General features: G+C 34.1%; 2 protein-coding genes across 2 annotated transcripts in view; both read right to left on the bottom strand.

Moving 5' to 3' along the window:
• LOC147069312 (pfs47 receptor-like) overlaps positions 1-2199 on the bottom strand; it is a 33572-nt gene extending 31373 nt beyond the window's left edge. Inside the window, exon 1 of the mRNA XM_085950474.1 lies at positions 2013-2199. The gene's annotated coding sequence lies outside the window, so the exon portion shown is untranslated. The remainder of the gene's footprint in view (positions 1-2012) is intronic.
• A 4490-nt stretch (positions 2200-6689) lies between these two features.
• LOC147069313 (fatty acid synthase-like) overlaps positions 6690-12128 on the bottom strand; it is a 67782-nt gene continuing 62343 nt past the window's right edge. Inside the window, exons 36-38 of the mRNA XM_085950465.1 lie at positions 10789-10965; positions 10306-10408; positions 6690-8270 (exon numbers count right to left, since the gene is read on the bottom strand). Coding sequence (XP_085806591.1) covers positions 7690-8270; positions 10306-10408; positions 10789-10965 — 861 coding nt within the window. The 3' untranslated portion in view covers positions 6690-7689. The remainder of the gene's footprint in view (positions 8271-10305; positions 10409-10788; positions 10966-12128) is intronic.

Here is a 12128-nt window from a genome sequence, read left to right on the forward strand (position 1 = left end):
TGGCGAATAAATGGACCTATTGGAGCAAGATATAACAGGAGCAAATCTGGCTGGTTTGATTCTGTTATTTTTGAAGACTGGTTCCAACAAATAGCTATACCTTGGGCTAATTCTAAAATTGGACAAAAGGTTATAATTGGAGATAATTTGGCGACACACATCAATCATTACGTTGTAGATTTGTGTCAATCAAACAATATTAAATTTGTTTTTTTGCCACCAAACTCGAGTCATTTGACTCAACCGTTTGTTTGTTGTTATGATGTTTGTTACTTTGGGCCCATGAAGAAGTTGTGGTGTACTATATTATTAAAATATAAATACCAGAATCCAAGAGAAACATCTCTAAATAAGGCACATTTTCCAGAACTTCTTAAACAGCTGATTAACGAATTGGACGAAAAAAGGCATAATATTACTAGTGCTTTTGTAAATACCGGCATATACCCTTTTAACTGAGAGAAAGTACTGCGGAAATTTCCTGATGTATCAAATAGAAATGAATATTCAATAGAAAACTCATTTTTAGATTACCTGAAGGAAAATAGGTCACCCAACCCTATGAAGAAAGAAAGAAATAAAAGACTTTACATCCAGCCTGGTACGTCTGCGTCAACTTACAATTTCCCCCCAGAACATTCTAATACATCTAATGAAATAATTCTACCTGGAACATCTAAATATCCAAAAGATTGGAAATGCTCAGAACACGAAAGGCATCAAAACAAAAAAAAATACAGTAACTTCGGATATTCAAATAATTCCACCCACTAAAACTAAGAAGCGAAAAGAACACATTATACTTACAGATTCATCAGATTCTGAAGAGACTATTGGTACCATTAGTAGATATTCGCTATTAGATGAATGAATCTGATGACTTTTTGCCTCGAGAAGATAGTGATGTTGACACCGAATCTATTCAATTCGGTGAAGTGTCTGAAGAATTTGAGAGTAGAAACATAAAAACTGATGTTGATTTCAATATAACGAGCGAAACACCTGAACAGTATGACAATCTGGCAGTTCATTGTTTTGTTTTAGTCAAATTTCCTGTCCAGAAATCGGATCGCTTTTATATTGGGCAAGTGATTAAAAAAATAAATGAAACTTATACGATAAAATTTTTGAGAAATAAAGGAAGAAACAGATATGGCTGGCCGGTGGTAGATGATATTTGTCAAATTAATAAAACCAATATTGTTTTGGTTCTACACGAAGTGAACCCATATTATCGCAAAGAAATTTTGATTTTGATTCAGTAGTTTTAAACGATTTTTCAATATGTTAATAAGTTGTATTCTAATGATTATAACATATTTTAAAATAGGTATAGGCATATGTGTAGTTGATTTAGTTTATTGCAGTTGTGAACAGATGTTACTTTTTATACTTACTACTATGTTCAAAAAAAATTCATAAATAACTATTAAAATTATTCCACATTAGTTTTATTGACAACCCTGACAGAAGTTTATCTAATGTATGAAAACACGCCAGAACAGGTTCGGTACTTCGCCTACTACCAATATCTTGCTAAATTGAACCTTATACACCCATCACTATGGTTCATATTGTTTTGAACACATCTATTTACTATTAAATCTTTTCCTTTATTTATATATATGGTTACATTTGAAAAATACAACGCTGGGCGAAGTTCGGATAAATACACCATGCTTCGCCTGGTGTCTTTCAATGATCAAAAATTAATGTTTTTCCTACAAAATGTGAAATTTCATGTCACTTGTACAAAATTGACAACGCAATACTTCATTGGATATAATTACTAGTTACGAAAACATTTCAATTTTTATGATATTACGCAAAATCACACTAAAACTAGGCGAAGTTCGGGGTCACGACGGTAAACTAGACATCGCGAACCCGACAAGAAAATCCTTTATTGTACCTAATTAATACATTTTGTTTCCAAGCAGTGGGCTGAATTTATTAATGGAAAGATATTTCCGTTATTACTAATTAGTCTAGGTAGCTATTTCTATATATACCTAGTGATTCTCCTCGATTTGCCGCCCCCAAGCGACGCTCAATCTGCCTACCCCCACGGGACGTCACTGAGTATATAATTAAAAAAAAAACCACAAACTATTTCATCATAAAAATTTGGAACAAATAGCAAAATATTCCCAAGAAAATATGTCAGGATGGTAATCTGAACAAGTTCCAAGATAGACTGAGGGTAGATATTATAAAATGTATTATAATTATTATGATAAGTAGGTAATGGAACATATTGATGTTGAAAACATTAACCACATGTAAATAACATATTTTCTCATAATATAAGATCAAAAAACAGATGTGAACCCTGACCTAATTTAACCTTTAAACATAAATATATAGATAACAGCAATAATTACAAGATAAAACGATTTTTACAACATTTTTAAATTTTCCATTGAATTATTATGCTCAATATGCTCAAACTTGTACTTGATATTATGAAGTAAATAAAAAACAAACAATAATATAGAATACCGAAATGTCATTTTGACATTTCATTTTGATTTCCATAGTAACGCACATATATATTAATAATTTAGTTGCTAGGACCGCCCCCTTAGCAACCAACTACTTTTTACGGATTTTTCTGAAATAACTTTCCACACAAAACAGAATTAACTGAAAATTAATTCAAAACTATTAAAAGAATGCATTGGCATCGTGTTCTGATAAAGGTATTCTAAAAGTGTCAAATGTCTAGCTAGTCGGGAAGTTAGTTAAAAATCGATTGCAAGACTGGACAAACAAGAATACGAGCTAATAAAAACGTTGTAAAAAATACCTACCTACCAAAATATTTTGTGATTACCGCCCTGCAGGGAAGGCATTTTGAACGAGGGGAATTTTTTTAACGTCAACTGTTTTATCATGAAATATTTTACGTAATTTCTACAAACAAATCAACAATTTGACAACCCCTGCCACCTGTACGATTTTTGTTGAATTTTTCTTATGAAATTATGAATAATTTAATATATTAAATTTATTGAATTGATTTGAAATCTATTTGACACACCTTACGACCTCTATACACTTATTGTTGAATTTATCTTATGAAAACTGTCGAAACAAAAACTTTACATTCATTTTGTGAGTCTTCAACAGATGTCGGAGTTATATTCAATAACGCCAACTGAAAAATAATAATTATTGACGTATAATAATGTGCACCCACCGGTGGGTTTTTAGCGTGTACTGCCTGTGCTCCATTGGCGAGCCAAAAGTCCGAGGACAATAAATCGTCCGATTTGTCTATGCTCTCCTACTGATCAACGAAAGAATAAAAAAGCCGAGCTGTCAAAAGTCAAAAGTTGTGATTATCGTAATGTTTTCCGATAATCCTATAGTTTTGTGTTATTTATAATATGTAGACTTGCATAAAATAATATAGCAGTGAAAACAACACAAGTTTTACGTTTTATTTTATGAATTTCATAAATAGAAATAAAAAAATAATTAATAAATCTCTCATTTTTTAATGTGTAAATTAACAAATCAATCAATGAAAATGTTTAAAACAATTAAGTACAGTTTTTTTTTCAATCCGAATGGTCGCGTATTAATGTCAAATTGAATTTGCATAGTGATCGACGGACGAAGTCCGGCAACTCGGAGGGTAAAATATCAAACATGTTTGAAATCCAACGAGCCTGGTCTGCGAATTAAAAAGTCCGCAGATATGGAGTGCTCCACGTGAAAAAAAAGACCGAAGACTGTAAATCGTCTGACTTGCGTGCCAATGGAGCGCCGGCTGTAAGACCTACAAACTTATCTGGAGAATGGCCAAAAATGGCTACTACCATAGGACGCCATATTGAAAAACGTCGTTCGAATGTCAGATTTTGCCAGTTACGAGTCGTGATTGGGTAGTTTTCGACAGTGGCTCCCCCATCTCATTCTCCAGATAAGTTTGTAGGTCTGTATGGTTAGTAGGTATGCGACGCAACGATAAGTCGTTAGCTTTTAACGAGTTCAATTACATTCCTATAATTATTATGGTTCATATTAATTAGTCTAACGCATATTAGCCACTGCAATCATACAGATAGACTCGCGCATGCGCAGTGCAAAACGATGTCATCCATCTGCGCCATCTTTAGGGAAACACTGCAAAATATTCTGTCATCCATCTAGGGAAAACTTAGACCATCCGCTCACGCAGAAATTAAAATCTGACGAACTGGTTGGTGATGGAACTCATAAACTGGCCAGTGACTGATGCTTCGCACACGGCGTTACTGAAACCTAATAATCTCATAACCTCAAACTATTAAACCCATTGTCTCTCCTACTTCATTCTAAGCTTTTTCCGTAATACCTTTACGGGAATATTCTGGCAGCCTGTAGTTATACAGACAGGAGTATTTCTCAGCACCTTCCACATATTTTAAATTAAAAATCGGTTCGCCCATCTTTAACTTTCACGTCTTGGCTTGTTATTTCTTGTTCAGTTCAGTTCAGTGCTACCAATTTTGGTAAGAAAATATAATTTTTCATCGAATTTACTGATATTAGTACCACTGTTTTATGGGTGACTGGAAAGTGGAAAACTGGGAGACCAGCATATTGCGTCTCTCCGGTTTCAGTCGCGGATGTTTTGAAACTGAGAGATTTCAGTCTTGCCGTCAGCGAGCCTCCATTGAAATACATTAGCTAGATACTGGAGTTTCAGTCTCGTCTTTTTTGAGTATTCACATGAGCGGAAGGCTTTAAAAATAAAAATTAATAAATCCGTCAGTGCAGTGCTGTCAATAATATTAAATATTATTTTAATTACACTATTTTAAAATACGGTATTAATTCTATTATAGTAGTACACTGAAAATATTGCAAATTTTCAATAAAAAATGAAATCTCAGCAGTTTGGGCAATAGAATAATTATTAACCTACCATTTTTTTTAAATTCTTTTTACGCAGCAGTTACCTAGCTCTTCAATAACTGCGTACATACCGAACATGACCGTATTATTTAAGCTAGATACATTATAATTTAAATGAATTGAATAATTTGGTTCCTTCTCTACAGTAATCTTACTAGGCAAGTCCCCATTTACTAATATACCTACTATGCAAGGACCTATTGCCAGTGCAAGTATTGTTAAGACCATACTTCAGTATCACAATCAGTTTAGAAGTGATGAATGAGTTCAGAATATTCTCAACGATACATATCCATCTGTTATTATTTGATGGGAATTAAACAAGACAATGACTAATTCTACGATACCTTCATCTTTTAAATTTGTTTGTTCCATTATATAAAAAGTACTAGACGATACCTATAAAAGTGATAAAACTTGCGCAGATTATCGTTGTTTGTGCCAATTTAGTAAATTTTCATCCTATAGTAATCGTTCAACACCAAAAATGTCAAATGCGATGCAACCAAGGGATTAGGTGCGGAAGCTGTTCCCAGTTTACATACATACACTGTCACGTGGCACGTCACAGCGCATGCGTGTTAGGATAATTCGGTATATAATTATAGCGGCTCGCTGCAAGTCGCTTTACCCGTGCTGTAGTGTTTTTAACAAGTATTACCTTTTTACAACGTTTTTCTTAGCTCGTATTCTTATTTGTCCGGTACAAATCTTGCAATCGATTTTTCACTAACTTCCCGACTAGCTAAACATTTGAAACTTTTTGAAACACGATGCCAATGCATTTTTTTAATACTTCTAACCATCTTTAAGTAGAATTGAATTCATTTTCAGTTAATTCTGTTTTGTATGAAAAGTTATTTCGACACCATTATTAGTTACTAGGGGTCTGGGGTCCTAGCAACTAAATTATTAATATATACGTGCGTTACTATGGAAATCAATATGACATGTCAAGTACAAATTTTTTTGATCGTTTAAGCTAGTCAAGTCGAATTTATATGGTTCAACAGAAATTTAAAAAACGTATATACCAAGTTCTTTTTATCTTGTAATTATTTATTAATATATACCTAATTATCAGTATAGTGGCATCTAGTTAATTGTATTGGATTATAATTGGAATTAGATTCTAATAATACGTTACGTATGTACGTATGTACGTACTTCGTAATTCGGGTAATGATGTCTCTATGGAATTGCAACGTTTGATGTGATCTCCCTTAATTAGGAGACGAGATGATCCTAGAGGCCAATGGCACCATACCAAGACTCGAACCGTCTGAATACAAAGGTTTAAGAGTAGATGCTTGTAGCGGATTCAGTAAAATGACTAGTCTGTAATGAATGAGTTATAAGAGCAGGTCATGCATTCTTATTAATTAGTAAATTTACGTAAATGAAGAATATGTATGTATTACTTTTTGCACAGAGGGGTGAAATTTTATTTAATCGGATGTATGCCATAAGCAACAATTCCACGTGCGCAAGGCCGGCCATAGAAAATATGTGTGTATTGTATACACGCTGTACTTTATACTAGTTCTGGTCGATTGTTTTAAATAATTTAATGAATTGTACACACACTGCCATCTTTTGCAATCGTGGTGAAATACTTAACTGAAATAAGTATATTGTTTCATAGAAATTCGAAGCCCGCCGACTACAGCCATGCATTCCTCCGGCATTTAACGAGTTTAGCTCAAAATAAAAATAAAAACAAATTCAATTAAGAAAATGATATTCTTTTCTTTTTATTGATTATGTTTCATTCAGTCTCCACCATATAAATCTAATACAATTGTAATAAAAACAATGTTTCACACTTTTCATCTGACATTTTCATACCATAGATAAAAAATAAATTAACGTTTTATAGGATTGCTCATTATTATGGGTATTATCAATTTCGTGGAAATTCAAACAGAGTACATTATTATTCATCATCTGAATACAGACCTACAAACTTATCTGGAGAATGAGATACGGGAGCCGCTATCGAAAACTATCCAATCACGACTCGTAACTGGCAAAATATGACATTCGAATGACGTTTTTCAATATGGCGTCCTATGCTAGTTAGTAGTTCCATTTTTGGCCATTCTCCAGATAAGTTTGTAGGTCTGTAAAATTATCTTCTGACATTACTAATATACATTGAGATGCTACCAATTTATTTAAATTTATTTATTTTTTAATTTTTTATTTGGTTGTTGGGTACTTATTTGAAATATTGTATTTCTCTTCTGTTTTTATATAATTAATTTACTCACTACTGGCAATATTGAGGATTGAAAGTTTTGTTTAATAATTTTGTAATATTATGAAGAAAATAAGTAATATAAATAACCTGGGGTGCCCACTTCTAAACTGAATCTCATAATATAATTATTATTATATTTGGATAACATCCTGCATTGACAGAACGGATTGTGTGTGCCATCTGTTAGGAAAACATTTGAACTAAATAACAGACAAAATAATATCAATCAATGTTTGAATTCATTGCCGCATGAAAAAAATCTACAGGCAAAAATGTTGTTCTATAAAAAATACAGTTAATCGTCATCGATAGGTTCCAAAAGAGTTCTGGTTCCATTTACAGCTTTCGTTCCATATTATTATTAGTGATAGACAATAATATTATTTTGCTCTGTGCCTTATATAACAATTTAGAAACAAGCACCCTATTCAAATAATAGACTAACATCAATCATCGATTATTAAATTAAAAATCAGCGTTGCAGGATATTTTTTATTTACATCGGTGGAAATACATTATTATGCATTAACTGACGCTTCGAACATGTTCAGAATCTCTCCCGTAGCCTTGGCGGCCGCTTCCTTGACGAGGTCCATCATGGCTCGGTTGATAATGTTGGCGCAATCCTTGTTCTCGCAGATGGTAACGTGGTTTCCTTCCAGCATGTGGATCTTGATCGGTTGCTCAACGTAGTTGTGAAGACCGTAATTCTCATCGATGACTACGCCGAGCGGAGATTCCTTTGGCCTCAGCAACATAACAGGAGACTTTAACTTCTTGAACGATACATTATCCTGGTAGTTGATTACCGCTTTTAACCTTCCATAAACGACTGTAGCCAAAGCTCTCTGGTATTGCTTGGAGTGTTTAACCACGGCCGGAACGTGTTTGAGGAATATCTCCAGTTTGCTCTCCCAGGTGTGACATTCGGCGAGCGCCCCCGTGATGTTTTGCTGCTGTTTCGGTGACAATATGTCGAGGATGTGACAAAGTAAGGTGTCTTGCAATTCCGATTCTTCCATGCTCTTGAAGTTGACTTTGAGTAGGGTGTAGAGGAACTCTGGGGCACCATCTATGCAGAACACACGACCCTCGTGACCTGTCAGGAGAGACATTTTTAATTAGTATACCTACTATATACATTCATTCATACTTTGTCACTACAACCCTTGACAAGTCTTGGCTAAGTTATACACATTTAAAATTTTATAGAAAAACTATATATTCAAACTGAATATATCTTTTGGGTTCTTATTTTTTGCAAAAAAGATTTTTCCTATTGGTTATAATATAATATTTTCTCAGAAGTGTTTTCAAAATTATGTATGTTCGATAATTAGAATGTTACATTCTTAAATCTTGTGAATTATTCGTTGAATAAAAAAAATAGTTGATTTAAAACTATTAGCATGTTCAAGTAAGCTACAAACAAAAAATCTTGGAGTGGTCCGTGACGTCGGTTAGTAATTAAAGTAATATCTACTTTGATTTAAAATACAAAAGCCGATTGCCAGTAGCAGCTCTATTTGGATAGCGCTTCAGTGAGTATTAAAAATCTGTTAGTTAAAATTTGTCATAATTAAGTATGACTCCTTTAGCATAGTGATATATGTGCGTGGGCGCAATACCCGAGAGATGCAGGTTCGATTCCTGTGGGGTGGGGTGTCTTACTTTTTTCAAAAAAGATTTTATCTATTGGCTATTTTCTTAGAAGTGTTTGCAAAATTATGTATCTTAAATTGAATATAAACTACATTAAACGATTTAACCATGAATTATTAGTTCCTTTGATTAAATGTCAGAACAATGAACTTCAGGTGAATGCTCAACCTACCAGAGACATCTAGTAGCAGAAAATTTGGCTTATGATAGTTTTGATAATTTTTATTTTAAAGTGTTTTAATTATCAATACGTATGTATCCAAAAACATTAAAAACAATTTTTTTTAAGTCAAAGATAAACTTACAATTTAAAAAACGATCCCATACAAGGATCAGACTTAAGACAGAACGATAAAAGAAGTCTTAATACCAATTCTGTACATATTAGGAATTTTGAAGCAGTTCAATTTTTGAATCAAACGATTATATGTGTGGTTTTATTAGTAACAAGTTCATTGATTTCTTCTTCGCAATAAAATGCCAATGCAGTCCCAAAAACAAAATGGCGACTTGCATTCTAATTTGAAGTCTTTGCTTTGTTTACATAACACAGGTGCAGACCTACAAACTTATCTGTAGAATGGCCAAAAATGAAACTACGAACTACTCCATTTTTAAAATGTCAGATTTTGTCCAGTTACGAGTCTTGATTGGGTAGTTTTCGACAGTGGCTCCCCCATCCTATTCTTCAGATAATTTTGTAGGTCTGTATCTGTGCATTTCTCAGTGTTTTACGTAATTATTCATCTTAAAAATAATGGTCAATACATTATTGCTATTGGTTACCTACATAAAATTATAGATATTTTATATCTGTGGTTTACGCAAGATTGAATTAATTTTTTTAAATTAACCAACACCATCTGCAATTTGTATTCTTAATTAAATGACAGACAAAGTTTAGCATGCACGATTTATGTCAGATCTCCACAGCCTATGTGACACCCCCGTATGGTCCCCATTTGGGGATGTCTTTGTGTATCTGGAGACGCCCGAATCGGTATCAAAGCCAACAAATAATAAAGCGCTGATTACGAAAATAAATAATGTTAAAAGTCGGCCGGCAACATTGTCTTTGACCGTTGGAGATATGCAACGTCGCCCAAGAAAAAAAACCGTTGGGAATGTTTTTTCAAGAGCGCGCAGATCGCGACAAGCAGCAAAATCGCGAACGCGTACATTTCGCCCTCCGTAGAATTAAATTATTAAAAAATGTAACCATATAGTATAATAAACGTAAATAAACTCGCCGCTTCCATCACAATTCCGGTGTCATAATTATCCACCTTCCATCCCGAATCCAGACGAAAAAAAACACAAAGTGACAGTTGAGAAATTCTCTTACCAAAATGGAGGGAAGTGATACCTACCTCCACCCTTCGTCACGGTTGTGAACTTCTTTTCTCTTCAATGGATGTAAAACTAGTATACAATTATGTGCGATTATAAGATAATAATTATTGTAGTCTTACCTTCTGATTCAAGAATTTTAACTATTTCCAGAGCTACTGTCACTCCGAAGGAATATCCTAATACAGTGAAGACAGATCCTGGCGCCAAACGTGATCGAATAGGCTGAAATGAGATAGTTGAAAATATAATTATCACCGATGAATCTATAAAAAAACTTCTTCTTTTTTCTTCTTTGGCCATATCCGCCCCTTAGCTGGAGCATATGGACACCACGCGGCACCTCCAAGAATCCCTCAAGCAGTCTTCTTGCTTCATTCCAGGTTAAACCAGCATCCCGTAGCTCTGCCGTATACGCCGGAATCCGCTCGGCTTGAAGAACAGGCAAGCCAGATTGAAGTTTTCTTCGAGCATCCGCAGCATGTGGCCGAGCCAGGTCCAACATCGCCTCTTCCCTTTCAGATACTTTTAGACTTAAAAAACTTCTAATACCTACCTAATAAAATACAATATAAATGTGAAGACAAGGAATTTCATGAACTCACCAATAGAAGTCTCTGTGCAACTTCAGGAATGGTCTCATTCGCATTGTCATATCCCAGCTGCAAAACAGTGGCTTTACACTTCAGTCTCCTGCACATTGGCTCCAACATACTGGCCATACCTTCGATTCCCGGCACCATGAATATCATTGGGTCGGTGTCTAAGATAGAGTCGTGGCCCTGAAAAAAAACACCATATGTATTGTAAAGCCTAGATGAATTTTGATGGAAACATTCACATCGGGCACTGAACTATGAATCTGACTTTTGAGTGAGTGGATACAGTATGTCTTTGAGAGAAGTCTTTGAAGACGTATTTGACGATTGTGCATACCTAGTACAGCCAGTGTCTCTATTATTTATAACTTACTAGCTCTTCTTTTTTTCTACCACATTTTTATTAGCTCGTATTCTTGTTTGTCCGGTACACATTTTTTCTTGGGCAGTACAAATTTTTTAACTAACTTCCCGACTAGCTAGACATTTGAAACTTTTATAATATATCAGAACACAACGACAATGCATTATTTTTATACTTTTGGCCATCTTTAAGCAGAATTGAATTTATTTTCAGTTAATTCTGTTTTGTATGTTTCGGAAAAAATCCGTTAAAAGTAATATTTACTACTCACTATTATTGGTTGCTAAGGGGGTCCTAGCAACTAAATTATTAATATATACGTGCGTTACTGTGGAAATCAATATGAAATGTCAAAATGACATTTCTGTATTCTATAATATTTATTCAGTATTTCTATCAAGTACTATAAAAATTATTTATTAATACATAGAATTGTCAAGTTTATGTTATTATGATTCAACAGAAAATTAAAAAAAACGTTTATAAAAAGTTCTTTTTATCTTGTAATTATTCTTGTTTTATATTGGTTGCTATTAGTCGTTTTTATTTCTTATGACTCTGACATCTGACACCGCGTTGCGTGCACGGCAGTGGCGTTGAACAAAACGCATTTGTTTTTTTCCAAATATAAAGTGACGCATGGAGATAATCAGATTAACTTCAGACCATTGGACTTCACAGTTTTTAACCGGACACTGTGGTTTTACCTTCAACCTCCGTCAGCTTGACCTAATAGAATATCTGATATACGTATTTGGTTAGTTGCAGGATACCGATTACATCCTCTGGGAGTGTCCTCATGTCGGTTGAAAGGGAAAACCTTCTCAGGTCGGTTCGACCCTCAGTTGGACTGATTGGCCATTGCGACTTGGTATCTACGAGGGAAAATTTCTCAGCTTTCTAAAAGTTTACAGCATTTTCGAGAATTAACCGTAATATAGGTATTATATCAAAATAGGAATCACACACAGTCTAGTTCACG

Source organism: Rhyacophila brunnea, unplaced genomic scaffold, assembly GCF_057557595.1.
Source record: "Rhyacophila brunnea isolate RB1 unplaced genomic scaffold, BYU_Rbru_1.0 scaffold_23, whole genome shotgun sequence".
Lineage (NCBI taxonomy): Eukaryota > Metazoa > Arthropoda > Insecta > Trichoptera > Rhyacophilidae > Rhyacophila > Rhyacophila brunnea.